General features: G+C 31.8%; 1 protein-coding gene across 7 annotated transcripts in view; it reads right to left on the bottom strand.

Annotated features, from left to right (window-relative positions):
* Positions 1–25,632, bottom strand: part of GULP1 (GULP PTB domain containing engulfment adaptor 1) — a 274,786-nt gene that overhangs the window by 6,467 nt on the left and 242,687 nt on the right. For 5 of the 7 annotated variants that reach the window (XM_081260909.1, XM_081260907.1, XM_081260910.1 and 2 more), the window contains exons 8-12: positions 19,038–19,154; positions 18,761–18,841; positions 18,265–18,357; positions 7,428–7,566; positions 1,056–1,150 (exon numbers count right to left, since the gene is read on the bottom strand). In XM_081260909.1, coding sequence (XP_081117035.1) covers positions 1,056–1,150; positions 7,428–7,566; positions 18,265–18,357; positions 18,761–18,841; positions 19,038–19,154 — 525 coding nt within the window. Of the gene's footprint in view, positions 1–1,055; positions 1,151–7,427; positions 7,567–9,380; positions 9,606–18,264; positions 18,358–18,760; positions 18,842–19,037; positions 19,155–25,632 lie in introns of all 7 variants that reach the window. The other 2 variants (XM_081260913.1, XM_081260912.1) reach the window with 2 other exon arrangements.

Here is a 25,632-nt window from a genome sequence, read left to right as displayed (position 1 = left end):
AGAACTACAAATCATACAACTTTAAAAATATTATTTTAGCATCTACTTTGAAAACACAAGATAAATATGTTTTCAAAACTCAACTTTTAAAATGTACACAGTATTAAATCTACCAAAAAAAGGAGTTCACATAATACCTAGAAAATAGGACAGTTCAAAATGAGTGGAAGAGTATTTGTATTATTTTTCCAGGAAGAGGAACATGTTTACTAATGTTAGATCAGAGTTCACCCACTAAGTTTTTGGGGGTGTATGTGTGGGAAGGAGTAAAGCATAGAGAATGATGGAGTAACTCAGGACTAATTAATGGAAACACCCACTTCATATTGCCTTAATGTCTTCATCATCTCTTCTCACACACCTTCATCTTATTGGTGTCTATCTGGATTTTACCATATAGAAACTTTTTCATAAATAATAGGGAAAATATAAAGAGAAGACTTTATTCTAGTCTTTTCAAGCCTGCTTATTAATCATGGAGCATTGTATAAAGCTTTTAAACAAAATTTGCTCAATGTTTCAGAACAGTTTAGAATTCAAAAGTGAAAAAGGAGACAGAAATGAAAACCCAACTCACTACATTCCTAAAGAAGCTGTCACTGGGTGTCTGCTTTTTCAATAATAGCCCAGAAGTTATGAACCACAGCTACAATGCTTCCTTTCAGACAGAATGACTTTACTCTTACAAAGATTTTCCCACATCTACCTATTTACAATTTTGAAATTGTTAAGACTGAGAAATCTTATAAATCTATTGCAATGACCTTTTAATTTCTGGATTTCAAACAACAATCCATTAGAATCCATGCCATATTGTTAAAAAAAAGGAACCATCGTATTTCCATGGTAAATTGAACCATAAAAATAAAAATCAACAACTTAATCCTTATCAGTCGTATTTTTAGAACTAGATGTAATTTTTAATGCAGTTACTTTTAAGTAATTTTTATATTGACAATAATTAAAGAAAAGAGTAGTTTTGATATATAACATTTTCTTTGTCCCAAATTTAAAAGAGATAAGCCATTTATAGTTCAATGTGTTAAGATGGTTACCTGCATCTCATCTAATTTTGATTGAATATCTGGAGGGAAATCCCCTGCTCCACAGTTAAATGGGTCAAAAGGTTCAGCTCCAAACAGATCCCGTTCTAAAAGGAAGAAAGTATTTTCGTAAAGGAAATGACTAGAAACAAATTGGGGCAAATCTGATTTCAAAGGCAGGATTATATATATAAATACAATATTTATATTATCCAATAAGCCTCTATACACTTACATTTTATGTTGAGCTTTCTGGAGTTTAGACTAAGGAAGTAAAAATCCATTTTATGAGATTAAAAACTGTTTGATTATAAAGAATTATAATCCAGAGATGTTTCTGTGTCTTTAATGTAGAAATATCAACCTCAATAAATAGTTGATAATTAATATATTATAACACTTGAATGTTTGCAACATGTAAATGTACTAAAATTGACATAATTTTCATCAAGACTTTCCTAGTTCCATTTATTGTTATGTCACAAAAAATTAGAAAGTGGTAAGACCGAAGAGATTAGTAAGTAGTTTTACATGCTTTTATAACACTTTTTACTCAGAAAAAAAACTCAAGGCATTTTATCTTATGTACTATGAAATCATATCATCTTCATAGATAGCCACAATGAGACAAATTTTGAACAAAAATCCTCCTATACCAGCAATAAATTTATATTTTACAAGACACTGCTCTAATCCCTGAGCTATGAAACTTTCATCCTTATATTTGTTTTTAAGAAAACAGCAGGAAAGCAGTATGAAAAAAAGTTCTATTTGTGTGTATTCTTAAGTATGTACCACTTTGTGTCATTAAAGAAGTAACAAAGTTAAAATTATGTTTGTAACTTATAGAACACGTGTGACCTATTATATACTTTAAAAATTTGAAAAATATTAACATTTGATTCCTCTGAATCAATTCAAATGAAATCTGAATTGGAAAATATTAAATAATGTATAGGAAGAATATTGATACATATTCATACCATTTTTTTGCTGAAAACAAATTCCCAGTGGGGTTCAATGGTGTATAAGAAGTAATATTCATGCTACTTCTTTTTATCATTTCCTTTAAAATCACTCAGGCACTCTCATCATGAAGGATCCTTGCTTTTCCCAGTTCCAAGTATTTTTCAGTTTCTTGAGTTATAAATAAGTTAATAATTGGTAAAATGTTTGGGAGTTTCTGGAACTGGTGAGTATTATATAAATAAGGGGAACATATAATTCATTATCCAAATAAGGCACTTCTAAAGTGAAAGGAGCATTCTCAACAATTACATTGGGACAAAATTCTAAAAACAGAAGTATTCTCAACAATGGGAATGTATTGTTACTTTATATGTAACTGATGAATATACTATTACTGTTTTTACCTCCCTGCCTTGGTCCGACAGCGCTCAGGCAATAAATAAAAATTAGAGAACAGAGGAAATTTTGTTTGGAAGCATGTTCTGGTAACCATGATACTACAAGTACATGACCCAGTGCTTTTCACATAGTAGGTGTTTGTTTAAAAGAACAGATTAACCTAAATGACAGACTGCTGATCAGAGAGAATAGAGATTTTCATAAAATAGACTTTTCTCAAATTGGAACTACAGAATCACTAGAGATTTCAGGTGGGTTTGGGGGAGTAGGTGGTGTGAGTGGACATGCTGTCTTTTTCTGTCAGGAGGTTTCCCAACTTATTCTCATGAGCCCATGATTCTCTTCCAAGTTAAAGAACAAACCACCTTGCACATTAAGAGACTAATTCCATGTAAATTAATAAACATTACAGAACTCTTTGGTGTTTATTTTTTGTTCAGCTCACGTGGGTATCAAATTCAGAACAAAAATTATAAACAAAATTAAAATTAGTTGAGTCTGATGCAGGGGTAAAAGAATAAAAACTAAGAGGTGGTGCTTCACTTAGTCATTCTTTGCTCTATTCAGAAAATTTATTGAACATATATATCATGCATTTTCCTAGACAATGGTTTAAAGTAGCAAAGAAAGGACATTGTTCATTCATTCACGGAGTTTATAGACAATTAGGGAACGTAAGTGAATCTGTGAGGAGGTCTAAATATGTGAAAGGCAAGGATAAAGAAAGAGATGCAGACACACTCATAAGATAAAAAACAAATTAAAAACACTCTATCATAACATCAGGGTGTTGGGGACATTTTCTAAAACACACTATGATATGTATGTCATGAATTATTTCCTCAATTTTGCATTGGCACAAAATATATCCAGAGCAATTAAACATATAATTCAACTAATGTATTGCAATAGATAGTTTAGTTTAAATTTATTTTAACTGATAATTAAAAACATAAAACATTTTATTTATGGAATACCGTGTGTGTATATGTGTGTGTGTGTGTGTGTGTGTGTGTGTGTATCATATAATTTTTTTATCAGATGAAGCATATCTGTTAGAGCATTATACATAGTAGTTGGGCTCATTTTAACATAATCATACATGCATGAAATTTTATGTACTCAATTTTAGTTCCTGTTCACCAATCTTTCCCTCTCTTCCTCAGTCTCCTTCCTCTACTGATCTTCCTTTCGCTCTCAAACTTATTTACTTCTGACTGGTAATTTCTACATAAACATAAAGGTAGAATTCACTGTAGTATATTTATGTTTGCACAGAGTGTGATTTTGTTAATTTCATTCCATATTTCCTCTTCTTTCCTGCCCCTTTCATCCCTCTTGATCTCCTTATGCTCCACTGATTTTCCCTGTATCTTTATGATATCTGATGCCTTCACCATTTTTTTTTAAATTGTGCTCTAGCTTCTACATATGAGCGAAAACATTCAATCCTTGATTTTTTTTTTAAATCTGATTTATTTCACTCAGCATAATGTTCTCCACTTACATCGAATTTTTGGCAAATGCCATAATTTCATTTTTTATGGTTGAGTAAAACTCCATTTTATATATGTGTGTGTGTGTGTGCTTGTGTGTGTGTGTGTGTGTGTGTGTGTGTGTGTGTGTGTGTGTGTATATATATATATATATATATATATATTGCATTTTCTTAATCCATCCATCTGTTGATGGATTGATTCTATAATTTGGCTACTGTGAATTGTGCTGCCATAAATACTGATGTGGCTGCATCACTGTAATAGGCTAATTTTAGTTATATGGAATAAACTAAGGAGTAAGAAAAGTTGGGTCATACGGTGATTCCATTCGTAGTAATTTGAAGAATCTCCACACTGCTTTCCAGAGTGATAGTACTAAATTGCATTCCCATCAACAATGTGTCAGAGTGCCCCAGCCCCACATCTTCACCTGCATTTTTTATTTGTATTCTTGATAATTACCATTCTGGTTGGGGTAAGATAAAATCTTAGTGTAGTTTTGATTTCCATATACCAAACTTAATTGCTAGAAATGTTGAAATTTGTTTTCATATTTGTTGATCATTTATATTTCTTCTTTGAAATTTCTTCTTTTGCTCATTTATTGATTGTGTTATCTGTATTTATGTTGTAAGTTTTTTGAGTTCTTTAAGTATTCTGGATATTAATCCCATTCAGAGGAATAGCTGGCAAAGATTTTCTCCCATTCTATGGGCTGTGTCTTGATGCTCTTAATCATTTTCATTGTTGTGAAGAAGCTTTTAATTTGATGGTATCTTACCTATTGGTTCTTATTTTTATTTCTTGAACTTTAGGGGTCTTGTTAAGGAAGTTGGTGCCTCGTAGGTGCCTGCAGTAATATGATGGGTTGTTGACCCCACATTTTCTACTGCTTTCAACATTTCTGATCTAATTCCTACGTCTTTGATCCACTTTGACTTTTGTTCAGGGTGATAGATAGGGATCTAATTTCATTATTTTAGAAATGAATATCCAGTTTTCCCAGCATCATTTATTAAAAAGGCTATCTCTTCTCCAACAATTATTTTTGGGACCTTTGTCAAGTATCAGATGACAGCAATTACGAGGTTCGCTTCTGTGTCTTCCATTCTATTCTGATGATCTTCATGTCTATTTTGATGCTAATACCATAATGTTTATATTAGTGCAGCTCTGCAATATAATTTGAGATCCGGTATTCTTATGCCTCCTTCATAGCTCTTCTTGTTTAGAATTGCTTTGGTTGTTCTGGGCCTCTAAATTTTCTAAATTTATTTTAGGCCTGTCATTTCTAGTTTTGTGAAGAATGTCACTTCTATATTAATAGAGATTGCACTGAATCTGAATATTGCTTTTGGTAGTACAACAATTTTGATAATATTAATTTTGTTTGTCCAAGAACATGGGAGGTCTTTCCACCATCTAAGATCTTCTGCAACTTCTTTTTTCAGTGTTCTGTAATTTTCATTGTAGAGATCTTTCATCTCCTTAGTTATATGAATTTCCAAATATTTTATTCTTTTAGCTATTTAAAATATACAGCACATTTTCATTTTCTGAAGTCACTGTATTGTACAATAGCATACCTACTACTATTAAACTATAACTGGGTCAATTGAGTAACCTCTCCCCATCCCTCTCTTCTCCCTATTCTCCCCAACTTCTTTCTGGTAACTACAGCTCCACTGCCAACTTCTACATGATCAACTTTTTAATATTCTACATATGAGTGTGATCACATGCTACTTCTTTTTCCTGTGTCTTGCTTATTTCACCTAATATAATAATGTTCAGTTCCATCTACATTTCCCCAAATAACAGTGTTTCATTCATTTTAAAGCTTGAAAATATTCCATTGAATATATGTACCACATTTTTCTAATCTATTCATTGTTAATGGATACTTAGGTTCTTTCTATTCATTGTCTACTGTGAACTGTGCTACAAAAAACATAGATGTCCAGATGTGTGTTTGACAAACTGCTTTCATTTCCTTTGGATACACAAGTAGTGGGATTGGTGGATCACTAATTTTTTGAATTACATTCCTACTGTTTTCCATAGTGGATATACTAATTTACATAATGTGCCAGAGTTCCTTTTATCCTTCTTTCCAGTATTTGTTATCTTTTGTCTTTTTGATAATAGTCATTTTAACTGGAGTGAGATGATTTCTCTTATGGTTTTGGTATGAATTTTCATGATGATTAGAAAGGTTTAATGTTTTTTTCATAAACGATTGGCCATTTGTATGTTTTCCTGTGAGAAATGTCTATGTAGATCTGTTTTAAATTTTAAATTTATTTTTTTTTATTTTTAATTTTTTAAAATTTTTAATTTTTTCCTTTAGCTATTAACTGGTTGAGTTCCTTACATATTCTAGATATTAACTCTTTGCCAGATGTAACTTGCAAATATTTTCTCCTATTCTGTAAGTTGTTTCTTTATTCTGTTGTTTCCAGTGTTATGCAGAAAATTTTGAGTTCAAAGTAGTTCCATTTGTCCATTTTTGCTTTTCTTTCCTATGCTTTTGGGGATTTCCCCCAAATTCTTGCCCATTTCAAAGTCTATTTTGAGTTGATGTTTTGAAATATTTTCATAAGTTGATTTTAATGTCCCTAATATTTTACTTAAGTCCTGTAAGTGAATTAAGTACACAACATGAGCAATGCATGATGATGTGTTCCATAGGTGAAAAGAAATAAACTATAGGTCCTGCCATATATTAAAACGCCTTCAACTAATACTTGAGAGTTATATTCAAAATGTATTAGTGTTAATGAGAAAGAATTCAATAAAGCATAAGATATCTTTTCTTCAGTTTCCTTAGGGCTTAGTGACTGATTTATGGCCACTGGAAACTATTCTTTCATATTCTCTGACAGGGACAGATCAATATGCGCTAAAATATCAAAACTGAACATTTGTTATATGCTTTTTAACTTAGCAAAAAGGTACTTTGATGTTTCTTCCAGATACATTGAAAACAAAACATAAAAGCAATGTTTTTTAAGCATTTTTGAAATCCTGAGAGTGGGGAACAAACCTTACATATTGCTAAGATATAAACTGATTCATAGAATTGATGTAATTTATATATTTCCCACCAAAAATACCTATATACTCTATGATAACAGTAATATTTAAACTAGGATCTATTAATAAAGTTAAAATAGCTAAAATTATTACCTCCAGTTATTTTTTACAAAAATTACTGATATAATCCCAAATATAATAAACCTATGACTAAACAATTTTATTATGATGTAAGTAAATCTACACCAAAATATCATTGTTTCTTCAGTAGGTTCAAACTCCAAACAGGGATGTCTTTAGTAGTATAACTCTCTGAATTATAAAGTAAATTAGCTGCATTTGGCACATACAGAAAAACATAACACTTTAATAATTAGAGTTGTTAGTGAGCTTGTGAAGATATGCAATTCTCACAGTGTTAATTAAAATTCAAAATGTATCTAAATAGAGCAAGAAATATTTATTTATTTAGAAAGCTTACTAATCTCAGCAGATCTTGAAGGTACTGGGGGTGGCTGTGTGCCATTGTGAGTAGGTATGGAGGACTGGTGTGATACTGGAGAAAATGGAATCATATCAAAGATGTCAGTGGAGGGTGATTTCGGTGTTACACTGCTAGCCTGCAATGAGGATGATATGAATTAGGTTGGCATTTCATATAGGCACTTACCATATTACAACGCTAAGCATTTCAAATGCATAACAATACATATAATTAATACATATAAACAACAAATTTTGTTGAATCATAAAACTTGACATTTTATAGATCATGCAATAAAATAAAGCAAAATAAAATATACATTCTTCAATAAGCACCCCAATAAATTTGACAATAGGTCCGCAGTCAAGTAAAGATGGTATATTAAAATAGGCTAGTTCATCTTCTGATTATAAATAATTTTTTAAAATCAAAAAATTAACAATTTCATGTGGCTCAAATTGTGGTAAAATGCTCATTTGCAAGAAAGCAATGGAAAATGTCTGCAGTATTCTCAAAGATGATGGCAAAAAGGGTGACAATGCTAGTTTAAATGGATAACCAAGATGCTAAAATTATTTCCACTTGTATCAGACAATTAGAAACATGTTAGAAACTATACATATAATGAAGTGATTTCAGTAATATATTTTGTATAAGGTTATAAACTTTAAATAGAAATAATTGAATGTAAGTAACTCATCTTCCCAAGTATAAAAATTGATATGGAATGAAAAATTTATACATTTTTAAAAACTAGAGTATATTTTAATTTGTATTGATAAGTACAATGACAACAAACTGTTATTTATTGTAAATTATCTCATTTCTGAAAAATGTCATCTTGTTTTCTACAATAAATAGGTGCCTTATAAAATAAATTAATAATCACCAAGATACTAATAATATTATTGAATTATCAGATAAATGTTTGTCAGGACTAAACAAATGAAGGGAAACAAAAATGAAAATGTAGCCAAGAAGTAACATGAATATGAAACAATCATCAATTTACCAACCAGTGGAAAAATATATATGTGTGTGACCTTCTATGAAAACTACCTCATCTCATCAGGAATGAAAGAAAAAGAATTTCCCTTCTGAAGAGGGATACAGGAAAAAAATGTGCTTTTCCTCTACACCATGAACAGGGATTGTTTCAAGTGGTTCTTACTGAAGTTACAGATCTAAGACTACACTCATTTTTCTGATTCACTGATGTTGCATGAGATTTAAGAAATATACATGAGGTTGATTGTGTACATACAGAGTGAAAAGTTTCCGATTCTGTTAAAATGATTTTAAGTGCATTTCTTCAAGCGGCAAAATTGTGTCACCCTTTTGTTAAATATTGAATTACTGTACCCCTTGCCCTTCTTTCTTATTCAGGAATAATATACTTCCCATACCTCCCTGGCTTCCATATCTTCTTCCTTTCTTCTCAGGATGTAAAAATATTTAAATCTTGCCTGTCATTAAAAACAAAACAAACTGACCAAAAATGCCTTTACTCTTTACTCCTCCTGCCTGTTGTCTTTCTTTCTCCTCCCTTCAAGACTAAGCTTCTTGAAAGAGACAGTAGTTTTCCTTTTCCAACCACTTATTTAATTTCCATCTAAACTTTGTTCTTTTTGCACTGAAATCTACTGAAGCTGCTTGTACCTGTATCACCAAGAACCTGATTTCCCAATTGCCATTACTGGTGGGTCCTTCAGGTACTTTATTTACTTGTCCTATTTCATCTTTTAGATTTCTTCATTATAACCACACTCTACTTGAAACTCTGATATCAGAGAACCAAAAGAAATGAACATGGCACACAGAGACTCCTCCTATTCCATCACATTAATTCAAGACCTACCTGACTTTTTAATTAGTATAGAAATGGCACATTTCTGGAAGTATAAAAAATTAGGGGGATAATAAAATGAATTTACTGCTTTGAAAATTTACATGTGGTCTTGAAATGCTGCGCTGACTGACTGGCCTGGGAAGGCCACTTTTAGAAGGCGGTGGTATTAACAGTCCCAGTGATAGTCTGGAATCAGGCGAGTTGACAGGAGGGACAGAAGTGGAAGACATGTTTAGACAGGGAGACGAAGCGTCACCACTACGCCAGAAAGTGGATGAGCATCTCTGAAACCTGTGTGGCTCATGACCAGACGTTCTGTGCAGCAGCTGCGAAAGAACGACAGAGAGAAAAACACTAAGGAGAATAAAGAAGGCAAGGAGGAATGGGAAGGATACATGAAAACGAATGTGTAAAAAAGGGTGTTTTGTGAAAATATGATTATTTCATAATAATGTTAAAAAATTAAAACATGTACTTCAAGTTGATTTCTCCTACTGTGAGGGTTCTCAAGATTCTCACTTGCTTAGCTTGATCGTTTTTCAGGGAAATATTTTGTGTTTAGATATTTAAAATAGAATATTGTTTTCATCAGGACCTGAGAGAAAGGGATTAGAGCAGGGAATGAGGAGAGCCCCAGTTTTATTTTGGAGAAGTCCTTGGGGTAATGAGATGGAAAGAGAAACTATTGCAATAAGAGAAGATTAGTCACTGAAGGAGGAGTAACTCTCTTAAATAAGTTATAGCTTTGTAGAATCTACAAAAAATGGGTTACACTATGTGTTTTAGATTCAATCTTCAAATCAGTCTTTTCCAATGTTACTAATGGCAAGAGTAACATGTTTTTATTATAATAGGAATTAAGACCCATAGATCTGTGACTTATTCTTCTATGACTAAGAAACATAGCCAAAATTCAGAACAGTATCCAGTCACGGTGACCTTCCTTACAAAGTGAGGAGTTTCTAATGGCAAGGCACAATGGAAATGGGGAGAGACTCTTTAAGAATCTCAAATAAATCACAGAGATAATTTTAAAAAATAAGCAAATAATACCCTGAACGGTGTCTGAATATCAGTCTTTGGAAGGCTTCTGGGGGTTATTTCCCTAACCACATAGAAACCTGCTCTCAAGAGCTGAGCTGGAGAGAACACTGACCTTCCAGATGCCACAGAAGTCAATTAAAACAAGCCAAAATGAAAGTAACGATTAGGCCTTTACTCTGTGATCCCATTAGTGCAAGGCCAGAAAGAAGGTGCCTGTTCCATCAATGCTCCATTTTCCCCATGAAATGGCAGTGGGCAAAGTTCAGAAGCATCACTGCAGAAGTGGGACATTGCCTCATTGCTGAGGGAGCCTGAGCAAGAAGTTCCTAAGGGTTTTGCGCTGTTGTTGGCCAATGGTCCTGAGAGAGGAAAAAAGGTGAAGCTAAGAGTAGAAAAGTACTAAAAACTGAGCCATAGAGGAGAACAAAAAGGCAGTTTGGGCAAAAGCACTCAAGGCAGTCTCAGCCAATGACCCTGTAAAGAGGCCTCTGAATAAATGATCGAAATGCAGAAATACATGAAAGCATGGCTGTCCAGTGGGGCGAGTGCTTGGCTACACTCCTCCAGCTGTTCACTGATCCCTGATGGAATGGGGAGAGCAGCTTCCCCAGGGGGCTTCCTTGGGAGCTTTGACAATCCCAGGTGATCCAGGCTGAAATATCACACACTGGGTGGGGTCTGGACTTGGATTCCCCAGCTGCCAGTCACACTTCAAAGATTTTTCAACACCAAATAAGATTTACAGGCAGCCAATTTTGATAAGCTTCATTTACCAAACTAAAATTGGAATTAGAAGAGACCTTAGAGGATGACCTTAGCTGTTTCTCAATGAATGCTTCATCACCCCAGCCCCATTCTCTAGTCTTCGTGTACATTCTTTGTTACCCCATGTCTTTTAATAAAGTCCTTTTTTTCTTAAAAAAAAAAAAAAAGAAGGGACCAACAAGTTTGAGGGACATCCTACCTGGGAGTCACCTCTTTACACATTGTAGAAGCAGAGGGGGAAAGGAGACAGTGTAAAGTGAAATATTTACATTGAACGAAGGGTGCAGTGAGGAAGAAACATCTCTGATCATTTCAGTTATATATCACTCTATTAATATGTATATATAGCTCTAAAATTATTGACTTTCCTCTTGATCTCCGTAGTGATGTTTCTTCATCTGTCTAACTATATAAGGATAATTCAGGGTACAATTTAAAAAATTCATTTTGAGCATATATCTTTTAGTGAGTGATTCTGTCATTAGTGGCCTCCTTATACTTAATTTTCTGGTTACAATTAAAAGCTCCCTATGGCAGCAATTTTGTTTTCCAAAATACTCTATATAACATATTGCAGTACTATATACATAAATGTATGAATTTTATGAATAAATATTAAATTTTCAGTCAATATTTGCCTAAATTTACTATATTTTATGTAAAGCATAAGTTGTCCATATTTTTAGTAAAGTATAATAAAATAGTAAGTAGTAAATATCCGTGGTGTGGTATCACCTGAATTAAAAATTAAATGGAAATATTCTATATTGGTTTATGACATACAATGGCCAAAAGATATTCACTAGATGCTTCAAAACAGACTGAAGACCAACATAACCTAATACAAAAGCACTCTAGTATTTTTATCATGGTGTTAATACTATGGATTCGCATAGTACTATTTTCTGTGGGAAGGTACATGTAAAAATTATGTTTGTATATAAGATGAAAATAATCAAGTATTCAAATTCCCCAATTAAAGGCAGTTTCACTTTTAAAATGGATACAGTAGGCATATCTGGTAATGCAATAATTAGGGTATAGTGAGTTTAAGATTAACACTCTCTCCACAGGTCTTTTTTGTGTCATTGGTAATTTGGCTTTTTTTTTTCCTCCCTGTTTGGGTCATGTAGATCTTTTAAAATACTTAATTAGTTGTTTCCAGGTAAAATAAAGAGATTTCACATAAAATTCAGACTACTCCTTGAGATTTAGCAACATAAAGTTGGCCTGCGGACTTGGACAAGAATCACTGACTGACACTGACTATCTACTGAGTCTCTGAAGTGGGTCTGTGCTCTCAAGTTTATTGCTACCTCCACATGCCCATATCACACTCTTCTGTCACAGCCTGGGCTTACTGACATTTGGGTTTGTGATCCCTAACCTAGGAATAATTCATGTCAAGAAATTAGATGTAATTCATTATAAGAAAGAAATGTAAGCCTGGCACATGGAAGTATGTGAGTATATGTCAGCAGCACCTAATTCTTCACCAGTGTTTATTAAATAGGAATAAGTATATGCACATAGAAACTAAATGGTATACAGTAACATTTTTTGTCACTAGATTAAATTTTTTGTGTGGTTTGACTAAGTGTAAGATTTCTGGAATTATTATTAGTTTTTAGCAGTTATTTTTAGCTACTTAAGACTGTTCATTTTTTTTAAAGAATTAATTACTTTGCTTAGATAAAAGCTTGATCTTTGGGGGGTTTCTTCTGTCAGTATTTTGACAAATGGTTAGAAGCCAGATATTTTAGGCTGTCCCATAGGATCACATGGCACCACTTCTTAACACACCCTTTATGCTTATAATTCCAAGTGTTATGATCTTCAGGAGTATGCACAGGATTTAAAATGTAATGCTAAGAGAAAATCTGTGCTTAATGTTAATTCTGCAAAATTTGTTAGGTTATTAAGTTATATTAATAATGAGTGTCAATATTTGATATTTGTTGTTGCTGAAATTTTGTAGCTATTTTTTCTCCGTAAATTGTGGCTTTAGGTACATTTAGGCCATAGCACAGCTTTATAGTAAATGTTTCAGTGAGGTAAAGTGCCACAACAGTGTTTGAATCCTATCAATAAATCCTGAGCACTTTTAAACTAAAGCAAAAACTGAATTAAAGTTTAAAAAGTTTTGTGATAATATCTCTAGAAATATTGACACTTAAATATTATTGGTGCTATTAAGTTGCATTGGTAATAGAAATCCCTAAATACCTTTTAAATGTAAAACAAACAATTTCCAAGATAAAACAGCTATGGAAATAGTGAAGATTCAAAATTCTATTTAGGATTAAGTTTAAAAAGTGAATTCTTTCAAGTTTATAATTTAAATAGAGATGTTTTATTTTTTTTCTTGTTAAAAGAATATAAAAAAACTCTGATGATGGGACAATATAATGGTAAGTGTACAATGTTCTAGCAGACCTTTGTAGATTGTCATGCAGATTCATACTTCCAAAATTCATTCTTATGCCATGTTGTCAACATCACTTCTTAAATAAGTTTCAAATGTAATGAATTTTCCAGTTTAAACTTAGAACACTAGGAATATTTTTTGTTTACTTGTTTGTTTGTTTTTCAGTTTTCTAGGTCCATAGCTGGCTTATATTCTTTCTTATTTGTAAGACCTACTATCACATAGTTCTCACAAGGATCTTGCAAATTAAGTGGAGATGATTATCCACGAAGAACATAGAAACCTGAAAGAAGGAGTGGCTATAAGACTTGACCAGGTACTTCTAGTCACAAATGAAATGAGAATGGATTTGCTTCTCATTGAATGGAATTTGCTCTTTTTGAATCATTTTTTACACAACTAGCAATTATGAGAGTGCAGTTGTGGACTGGTAATTCACTTTTTGTGGGCACCAAATGTTCTTGTACCAATGTTCATGTTTAACATTTATGCCTTTGTTTAAAGATTTGCATTGGCTTGTTGTGTAATTGAGACTTTTCATAATCTGCTCTTGCCCATCCTGACTTCAAGAGTAGGTTAGAAAGCACTAGAAAAAATAAACAAGCAGGTTTGTTTACCCACAGTGAAATACACGTTTTAGGTCATAATTGTCTTATCAAGTCTAATCAGGGGCTGCATAGTTGATTACATAAAAGTAGAATTTTATCTAATATTGGGTTTAACTGAAAGAGAACGTTTATTTAACTCTGCAATAGAAAAGACAGTATTCCGTAGAACTACAATTTTATTCATTTAACTTTCTGGCAATAGTCTGATTTGGTTAAAAGTTTCTAGAGCCAGCAAAGTTAAATGTAAGCACTCAGACGTAAGAGTCAAAAGGAACAATTTGATTTAACTTTCTATACCCACATCTTATAATGGAACAATTTTCTGGAGGTGTTCGTGAGGCTAGGAGGGCAGAATAAACCCTTTTTCTAATATAAATACAGGCAACACTGCCATGTGAATGTAATAAATGGAAATCAGATTGTTCCTAGATAATTAGAACCAAATGGTGGAAAACCCAACCTCTAATCTATTGCCAAACCACTAGAACACAGCAAAAAGCAAACAGCACAGTCAAGTAACGGAAATTTCTCAGTGTATTTAAATGATCGTTTAAAATAAGGACCCAATTTCTAAAACCAGTGAAAAGATTTCCACAATCTCAGTGTGCTGCAGAGGTATGTATTATGGGTATTATCAAAAGATATTTCATTTGCCAGAAAAGAAACCCATGACTAAACCAATTGGTGGTATTTAGGAGACATGTAAGCATTCTGGTTTGGGCTGGTCAATCGTGAAGAACCATCAGTCTTGGGAGCCCATGTCACATAATACACTGAAAGCTCATGGAGAATACTAGGACAAATTAATTGTATAAAATAAACCCATCTATATCATAATTTCAGTGTACATAATGGGATTCATTATTCATTTCAATTCTTCCCTAAAATATGGATTGCTGATTAATCCTTGAAACAAAGTATTGTGAATTTGACAGTTTTGGAGAATTCTATCCTCTGAACTCAAAACAAACAAAACCTACAAGGTATCCTCTCCAGAGTCATAAGCTCAATGAACAGTCACTTTGCCAGCTTGGGGGGGCATAATTAAGCTACATAATTAAGCTTGTAAATGAAAGGCAAAAGTGTTTGTTCATAATCTGTTTAAAAAATGAGAGCAAATCAACAAATGCCTGTAACAATATTTTCAAAACCATTTGATTTAATCAGTTATGTCAGTAATTTACATTTTAAACATTGACACTTAATTTCACATTTAAATTTTAGCAGTTTAAAAATATTCTTGAGGTCATTTTATTTTGAGAATCAAATAATTTCTATTTTCCTTTGTTCACAGGCATATAATTTGTTTCTTTTGTTCACATACATATTTATTTGTGGTGAGAATATTTAAAACACCCTGGTAATTCTCAAGGATTATTGGTGGTGCCATGTTGTACAGTATTCTTCCTGTCAAACTGAAAATTTGCTTCTTTTGATCCAAGTCTCACCTTGCTCAGCCTTCCCCACTACACCTGTGTAGGCTGTAACCATCATTCTGTTTTCTCCTTCTGTGAGTTAGACTTTTTTACAATCCACACATAAGTGACATGATGCAGTATTTGTCTTTCTGTGCCTCGTCTATCTTACTTAACATGATTCTGTCTTAGAGAAGATGTATATGTTCTAGTGTATGAGATTTAATCTTACATGATTAAATTTTTTTATTTTAATCATGTAAGATTAAGATTAAGGTAAAGAAAAGTACAAAGATATTAATGTGGCAAAAGAATATAAATACACTACAAAGTTATAATTTGAGTTATTTTTACAATGATTATTTTCTACACATGAGAATTAAGTGTAAAATGCAGAGAAAATGATTTCTTCTTTTGATTCATCCTATTAACTGTAGTCTTTGAAGCATGCATTCAGATAGATTAAACCTGAGATGAACACAACACCTAAAATAATTATTAAGTAGGCTAATATTTTAAGAGCCAATTAATTTTAATGACTAGCTATTTTAATAGGTTTTTGTTTGTTTTGTATAACTGATTCTACCAATGAAAACTTCTGAATAAATGAATATGCTCACATTCTGTCTTTCATTTACATTAACTTTCTTGCTTACCACATATAATAGCTATTTCAGTCAAGTGGTCAAAAAAACGAATGCAATGATCATCACATCATTCCTTTTACCCCTTACCATTTCTGAAGGTGAGTTGGTAAACCCAAGAGATAATCAGGACCAAGCCTAACCCATCCTCTCATTAGTTACACCAGTTCTATTCCTGAACATTGACAACTTGGAGGACACAGGAAAAAAGGAGGGGGAAGCAGTTTTATTAACATGCCTCAAATCCCTCTAATCCTCCCAAATCTTGCCCCTCAACATGGTATCCTCAGGGTTCCTTCTTCAAATAAAGCGGAAACACAGTGGAAAAGCTCTGCTTCTGTATCCAAAATGATGATGCATCCATTTTATACCTTTGCCAGTACAAAAGCATTTGTCATAGATTCTACAAACAACTGACTCCTTGAAAAAGTAACTTCCCCTTTATTTTTATATTTTGTCTCATAGAATAGTTTATATAAAGTCTCAACAAAAAGGGTACACATTCCATTTGGGGACCAAAAGTTGAAGAAAGTTTTGGAGCGAATTTTCTGTCACTTGGGAAGAAGGAGGCAAGAGAAAAATTGTAATCCTTGAGACTAGTAAACAGTGAAGAGAAAGATTAGGAAGGCATAATTATAATAAAGCCAGAACTCAAAGAGGATACCCCGCCACCTCAATGTGCTTCTCATAATTACACGGGTACCTTCCAGGGAACCTCTGTCTTTTCGGCCACATCAGCCCCACATTACAAAACCTATGACAAGCAATGGAAAGCCTGACTCTCTCAGTGTGAATGATGGAAAGTGTGAGTTTATAAATAAAATTTCTTTTTTGACCCATCTCCAGGGCATGCCACATTTGAATCCATAAGTCCAATTTATTTTCTTTCTTTCTTTCTTTCTTTCTTTCTTTCTTTCTTTCTTTCTTTCTTTCTTTCTTTCTTTCTTTCTTTCTTTCTTCTTTCTTTCTTTCTTTCTTCTTTCTTTCTTTCTTTCTTTCTTTCTTTCTTTCTTTCTTTCTTTCTTTCTTTCTTTCTTTCTAAGAATTTAACCTTTATTTTTATTTATTTATTTTTGTGTGGTGCTGAGAATTGAACCCAGTGCCTCACTTATGCTAGGCAAGCGCTCTACCACTGAGCTACAACCCCAGCTCCATAAGTCCAGCTTTTTATAGAAGCATTTTTCATGATGATGAGCTGGTGAACTATTTGAGTTTTTAGATGTAAACAAAATTACATACCTACATATGAAAATTTTCAAAATTCTTTCAAAAGTTTACCTAGACCACAATTGTATTTCAGTTAATAGTATCATTTAATAAGTTATATATTAATTTTAAATATTTAATAATAACAATAAAATATACACATTAACAGAGATCAATTACAGTGGTACAGAGGATTCAAAAGGAAAAAAAAGTCCTAAATACATTTTGCCTACAAAAAATATTGTTTTCAATTTCAATTACTTTCAAAATATATCCTCTGCACAAATCAAATAATAATGATGTCATACATGGTATTGGGAAAAGGATTTCAAAACTGTGGCAAGTCAGAAATAAATAATTTAACTACAAGTATTTGAGTGTTGTCGGCAGAAGCAACCACTTATTTCAGTGTCTGAAATAAAATTGCCTCACTCCCAGTGGGAACACTTGCCATGTAATATAAGAAACCATGTTTAGTCTCGGTATCAGTCCATTTCCTATAACAAAGTTCAGCACTCCAGGAGTAGATAGGCATGGGTCATTAAAACTGACCTCAGTAAATGCTAATCAATAAGAATGAAAGAAAGAATAAACCACAAACAGAAAGATAATCTTAAACCTTAGGACCACATGGGAGGTTGAATTATTTTAGAAAACATAAGGGAAAGAGCAACATGGAAAACAACTCTGGCCTGAACCCCAGAGGCAATTTTAAATTTTAATTAGCCTGGTTTATCAGGCTTCATCCCTGTGTTTAATTTTAAATTATGGAACACAAAGTATTATAATTTGTTGCAGAATTTACAAGTCAGAGAATGTTTTATCACCATATAATCTTGTTTTAAGGAAAGCATATACATATTCAATACACTTACTGGAGATGTTGATACTTGAGTTATTCTCAACTGATTTTCCAAATCTTGTACTTTATTTTTAAGTTCCGTATTTTCTGTTTCTAAGTCTTGGATCTAAAAAAGCAAATGAGTACTGAATAACTTTCAGAAGTATTTCTTGGTAAATATTGGCTATTACATTGACTACATTAACAAATAACATTTTATTTTATTTACATATGTATTTTTTAATATACTCTTTTGTGCACAGGGGAGAAAATTATTTTACAAAATAGGAATTATAGAGGATTCTAGGTCACTGGAAAGATAAATTCAATTTAAAATACATTTTATGTGTGTGCAAATTTTATGTTCCTAATGTGTCATCTTTGAGTTTTCTTGTTGCACTGTGCAATCTATACCCATAATCTTGGAGTATAACCACAAGACAGTGAAACTTGCCTATGATGTTTTGAAGAGTGGAGAAAGGGTGTAATTTAATTACAAAGGAATCTGATCTGCATGGGAAACCACTTACCCAGCATCTGCTGCTTCTGCTGCTCTGATCCCCATGAGAAGCATCAGGAAGTGAAGCAAAGTCACATGAGAACACTAAGTTCTTGTGGGAATTCAATATAAAATAGTTAAAAACTGTGCAGGGGATCAGGAATGAAAAATTATAGGAACACAGTGAAAGCAGTTCCAATCAGTGTGGGGGAAATTTAATGGCAGGCCTTCTAAATTTGTTTGATGATATGCAAGCTTCCCTGTACTTACAGCATACAAATGTGAAACAACAAGTTTAGTTTACTCACTCTTTTCTGTAACCCTGCAATCTGTTTTCTTGTTTCAACATCTTTTCCTCCAGATTCTAGAAATTTCCTGTATGCCAGGTCAAATGCTTGGCCAATTGTTAAAGTTATCTCTTCAGCCTTTACAAAAAAATCAAACAAAAAAGATTTGCATTTTAATCCTAATATGTTAAACTGTACTTTAAATTAAGAGAACACATTCACATGAGGTACTCTAAGACATTCATAGGAGGTACTTCAAAGGAGCAATAGATAGGGACAGGGATGAGTAAATAAGTGAAGGAGGTCATGCTAATATTAATTCAATGGCTATAAAGACAATTAGGTGTGTGTGGGGGGGGAGGCCATTAATGAACCACGAATAAATAGCTATTGAGTTTAGAAGCAAGAATTCCTTCTTTATGTCTTTTTATTTCTTTTATTGTATTTTTTTCCTAGTTGTTTTCTTCCCCTCCCCAAATATTCAGTGCCTATTAAATGAAAACCCAATGCCAAGTGCAATTTCTCTTGTTGCTCTGCTCTTTTTTTTTTCCCTAGTGAGAAAATGTGGCTAAATGCTGAGCAGGTAACCTGAATGAGGCCACCTGGGTGGAGTCTGTGGAAAACTTGAGGAGCACATTCTTTAAATGAGGCAAGTTCTGTTCAGTTCCACTTAATCGTTGTCTGGTAGAAATGAATAATTCCAATCCAGAACGGTCAGGTCTTAAGTATGCAAGATGAGGTCAGAAACCTGAATTGTAATGGGAGATCTCCCAATTTTAAGTGAAAGCGAACCATTTGTATTTTTGTAAAGCAAGGTGGATTGAACAAAATATATTTGTCATAAATTATTATCCTGGTAAATAATTTACCATCTATGATCCATCACCTAGAAACTGCCAAAAATATCCACCAGAAAGTCCACCAACTCATTCTCTCTCCATTCATATCTTCACTAATTTTCATGGAGTCTATCATGAAGTCCACATTAAAAAATATATTTATTTACTATGTTAACATTTAAAAAATTAGAATAAAAGTATGGCAAACATATTGAAGAAGACAAGTATAATGTTTTAATGACAGAAAAACTGATAGAAACAGTATTGAAAAGGCTATGCTTTAATTAATCTACTAAATTTCTAATACTTCATGATACACTATGATTAACCTAATGTAAAAAAAAATCTATTATTAAAGCTTAGACTATTTAATTGACAACATCATTTTTGGAGCTCACTATTTGTTTAAGGAGAGCTTTAGCTATGAGAAAATATTTATAGTGCTTAACTGAGCTAACTAAAACATGCAAAATATGTACATAAAATTGTATAGAAGGCCCAGTTGTCTTACAAAAATGTAGGAAAAAGACAAGAAAATAAACTATGATAAGTTACAATAAAAATACTAATGAAATGAAAATGCCAGATACCAACTTATGTGTGCTTAGTTATTCAAGCCAATCAAAAATATTTAAGGAAAGAAATTAGTTGTGGTACATACTTGGATCATATGTAATATTTAAAAGTAGTGAAAGTTCAATTCTCTCCCTTTTTTTTTCCCTCCCCCTTGCCCCTCATAACCTCTTATAATTGCAGGGGAGGTAGAGAGGGAAGATGGGAGGGGAGGGGAGGGGAGGGGGGATAGTAGGGGATAGGAAAGGTAGCAGAATACAACAGTCACTAATATGGCATTATGTAAAAATGTGAATATGTAACAGATGTGATTCTGCAATCTGTATTTGGGGTGAAAATGGGAGTTCAAAGCACAATTTGAGTCTAATGTATGAAAGATGATATATCATGAACTATGTAATGCGATAATCAATAAAAAAATTAAAAAAAAATTCAAAAAGAAAAAAAAATAAAAGTAGTGAAAGTGATAATGATAGGTTGTGTAATTCTCAACATATTTTTCTATTTCTAATGTAAAAAAATTGGGGTAACATGTTTTTACTTTATTTTACAATAAAATATTTATATTTCATTGTGATTTATTTTTTCTCCTTTTTAAATCATGGTTTCAATGTCATTGTGTTATCCTCAAATTCTCACTGTGTATACAACAATCCTTTAAATGATAATGTTGATGATACATTATTAACAATAGTCCATTTCATATTGTTTATGATAGTGACTTTTTAACAATCATATTCTCTTTTTATAACAACAAATACTTACGAAGCATGAAACTATCTTGTAAGTATTCTGTATATATTACCTTTTTTGATTAACATAATGACTCTGACATGGGATTATTATCTCTAGAATATGGATCATAAAACTTCAATTCTCTATGGTTGAATATCTTGCCTAATATCTCAGTGAGTGGAGAAACCTGAGTTCAAATCCAGAATGTCTGATTCTCCAAATTGTGAATACAATACACCACCTGTGTATATATATACATATACATATACATTTTGGAGGGGGAGGTGTAGGAGGATAAAATTTATATACCATGAAATGTACACATCATAATTGTACAGTCAGATGTTTTTGATAAATGTATATAAGTACCATATAAATTAAGACATGAAATATTGTCCTGTTAGAAAGTCTTCTGTGCCTACTGCTAGTCAAATCCCATCTATTATGGACAGTTACTGCTTTAATTTCCATGACCATGGTCAGTTTTGCCTATTCTAAATATCAATAAAAAATGAATCAAACAGTACTTGTTCTTTTGTGTCTGACTTCTTTTAATAATGCAATGTGTTTGAGTTTCATACACACTGCATGTTTCAATAACACATCTGTTTTATTACTGATTTAGTTTTTCATGTTATGTATAGACTATAACTGCTTTATCCATTTTCCTATTGGAGGACCTTTATGGTGTTCTAGTACTTAGTTATTATAAATAAAAAACTACAAACATTCGTGGAAAAATCTTTTTGTTGACATGCACTTCCATATTTCTGGGTAGATACCTAGAAAGTAAAAATTACTCTATCATAGGATGAGTCTGCCAAATGGTTTTCCAAAGTAATTATAACATTTCACATTCCAACCAGGAGTAAGAGATTTCTAGCTGCTCCACATTCTAACCAACATTAGACATTAAGTCTTTTTATCTTGAGTCATTTTAGTGGATTAGTGACACTTTATTAAGGTGTTAGTAATGTTTATAGATTAACATACAATTCTTATTTTTAATAAACTACAATGCATCTTTTTGACATGTTTAATGCTTTTGTGATCATTTCCAAGAAATCATTGTAATTCAAAACTCACATGTATTTTTCAATATTATGAAAAATGCAAGTTCTATGTAAGAATATAAAAACTTCCATTTTTAAGTTGACCCACCTTAAGTTATTTTTACACAGCATAAGTAGGGGTTAATTCTTTGTAACTTAAAAATATACTTAGCTACTTGTTCTAGGACTACTTGTCAAAAAGACTACTTTCTTAAATAAATTATCTGTTCATATTTGCAAAAAATAGACTATATGTTTGGATATTTTTGGACTCTACAATATTGCTATTATTTGTCTACCATTACATTGGTACTACTCTGCTTGATAAAAATTTTTTTAAAGTAAGTTTTGAAATCAGGAACTTTATGTCCCCGCCCCCCCGACTTTGGTATGTCTTTGAAGATTAATTTTTTATTTTCATGACCATTTGTTTTATCATATTAGAGGTAATTTCAAATTTCTTCTAAAAATAACACTGTGATATGATTGTGAATTTGTCTTTTTCTATTATATTTTTAAAAATGAAACAGAAAATCTAATAGAAAAAGACATGAACATATATTGGTCCTTTAATCATTATGACACCTTTAATAGGATTCTTTAATCATTACTAGCACCATTTTTTTCTTTTAATTCCCTGAATACATTTGTAAAGCAGCATAGCATTGCAGATAAATTTTAAAAAGTTTTCTTTAACTCTAACCTTCACCTTTGCCCTTGCCACCTTTGTGGATGTAATGCCTGAAGTTTATCATTCTAGATAAAGGTCATAAGCAATGCACTTATTTATGTGTATGTACATGTTCACATACGCTCTAAGTATATAATGATACTAAATTTTGATTTATAGCAACTTTTTAGTCTGGAACTCCGTATTACATATTCTATTCCTTTATTTCAGCTATATTAATTTCGCCAATATCACATTAAATATGAGTGATATTAACTTAAAACAATAATCTTAAAATATAACCTATTGTGTTCACAACTATGTAAAACAATTTATATCTGCAGTCACAATCGCTTTTCCCCTACAATATTCTTTAAATGAAAGCTATTTTTAACTTAGAGATGAAGAGCCAAACATTTTAAGAAACATAAATCTGCCTTCTGAAATAACTTATGAAATATGGGACAGTATTTTGAGTTTCTGCCTCAATAATGTTAAAGTTCATGTCTTTATTAGTATGTTACACTGGTTTTCTACATTACAAAAAGTGTATTTTAGTCATTAAACTTTATGTAGTATAAACCTCGGAATTCAACTAAAATCATATTCAAATATCTATGACAGAAATTACATACTCTGATGCTTCACTGGTTATTAGAATAAAATATCTGGTTATACATAATATCAGATGACAGAAAAAGATCTCAAATAAAAATAAATAACTTTAAAATTTTCTAACTATAATTTAATTTTAATAGTTCATAAAGCAAAGTATGCCAATTGAAATTTAAAAAATAAAAATGGCTTCATGCATATCTCATAATTCAAAAAAAAAGAGATTCTCTAAATAACTACAACAACTTATTATTTGGGAAATATGTCATAGTCTTACAAAATTGTATTTTTAAAATCAAATAATGTTTCCTGACTCATAAATAAGGAATTTAATGATACCAATATATAATAAGAGAATTACACTTAGACAAATTTCATGGTTCTTGATTTAAATTATTTTAAAAAGTAAAAAGAGAAACAATAAGTAACTTTTAAGTTATTAAAATTCATTCATTTTTTATTCTAATTTGTTATATATGACAGCAGAGTGCATTACAATTCATATTACACATATAGAGCACAATTTTTCATATCTCTGGTTTTATATACAGTATATTCACACCATTTTTGTCTTCATACATGTACTTGGGATAATTTTATCCATCTCATTCCACCATCTTCTTTACCCCTATGCTCCCTCCTTTTCTCTCTCACCCCGTGGCCCTATTAGCTTTTTAACTCAATTAGCAATGTGGGAAGATCAATATAGGGCAGTAGCCCTATGTATTCCTAATAATTACACAAAATTTGAGTGCCTGGCTGAAAATACCAACTTGTCAGTATTATAGTAATCACATAGAAATGAATATCAGACAATTTAATTAACTTAAATTATTTTTCTGGTTTACAGTTGTTCACTCCTGCCTTTGTGTCAGAATAAGCCAAATTATTTGTTTCTTAAATCTTGGATATAAATTTTGCTATTTCATAAACTGAAGAAATGAATACAGCAGTAAAAGGAAATATTTAATAACAATAAGCTTTCAGATCCTTATTATCAACTAGTTATATTAGGTTGGATTACTAAACTAGGAAAACAGTCTTTATTCCCCGATAATATAATGAAATACAAAGAGCAAGAATATTTTTAGTTAAAAAAAAGTTTGTGTCCAAAAATTTAAAAAGGAAAACAAAATGTAACTATAGAATAATACATAATAAACAACTTCTCTCAAATAGACCTTATGAAAGGACTGCATATTGTGATTACTTCTAGTAATAATGTATGATTCTATGGACAATGAACAATTTTTCTACAAATATTAAGCAGGTAAAAGAGAAGTTTTACACCTTTCCATATTTTACATTGCACTTCACATTAAAAAAAAATAAGCTGGAGGGGATGTGAAAGTTTCATCCGCTTATTGGGAGAAGCAGTATCCAATAAAGAAAAAAAATATATTATATATATACATATTATGTGTATATATAATATGTATATATATATATACATATTATATGTATATTATATATATATATATTATATGTATATTATATATATATATATATATATATATATATATATATATTCAAATGCATTCATTGGAAAAATTGTGAAAACAAAGAATATCAAAATACAGCCTAAATGGTTACAGTGAAAATATTGGGCTTATAATAAAGAAGCCAAAACAACCATATCAAAATGAATTCTGTATTCTAATATTATTTTAAGTCTATATGTTGTACTTTTAAAAAATTCTTTTCAGTTATATGCAACACCAGGATACTCCCTGACATAATCTCAACAGCATGAAACATGGAACCTAACTCACTACAATTCAGTCTCCAACACTACCCATCCTATGCTGAGCCCCATCCTGCTGCATCCATGCCTGCACATGCAGATATTCAGTCAGATTCATTCCACTCTTCTTTCATTTTCCTGTCCCTTTTTCATCCAAATCAATGCCCTAAGTTTTCCTTATTGATCTTTCCTTTATTTTGATAAAATTTGCTTTTCCTTTTTTTTTTTCCTGTCGCTTTTCGTTTGTTTTTCTTTTTTTATTCCCTCTCACCTTATTTTGGAATTAGCTTCCGCATATCAGAGAAAACATTTGACTTTGACTTTTGGAGACTGGCTTATTCTACTTGGTATGATATTCTCCAATCCCTTCCATTTACTAGCAAATGCC

Source organism: Spermophilus citellus, assembly GCF_964194105.1.
Source record: "Spermophilus citellus genome assembly, chromosome: 11".
In the NCBI taxonomy this organism is placed as follows: Eukaryota; Metazoa; Chordata; class Mammalia; order Rodentia; family Sciuridae; genus Spermophilus; species Spermophilus citellus.
This window is presented reverse-complemented; position numbering and strand designations above follow the sequence as displayed.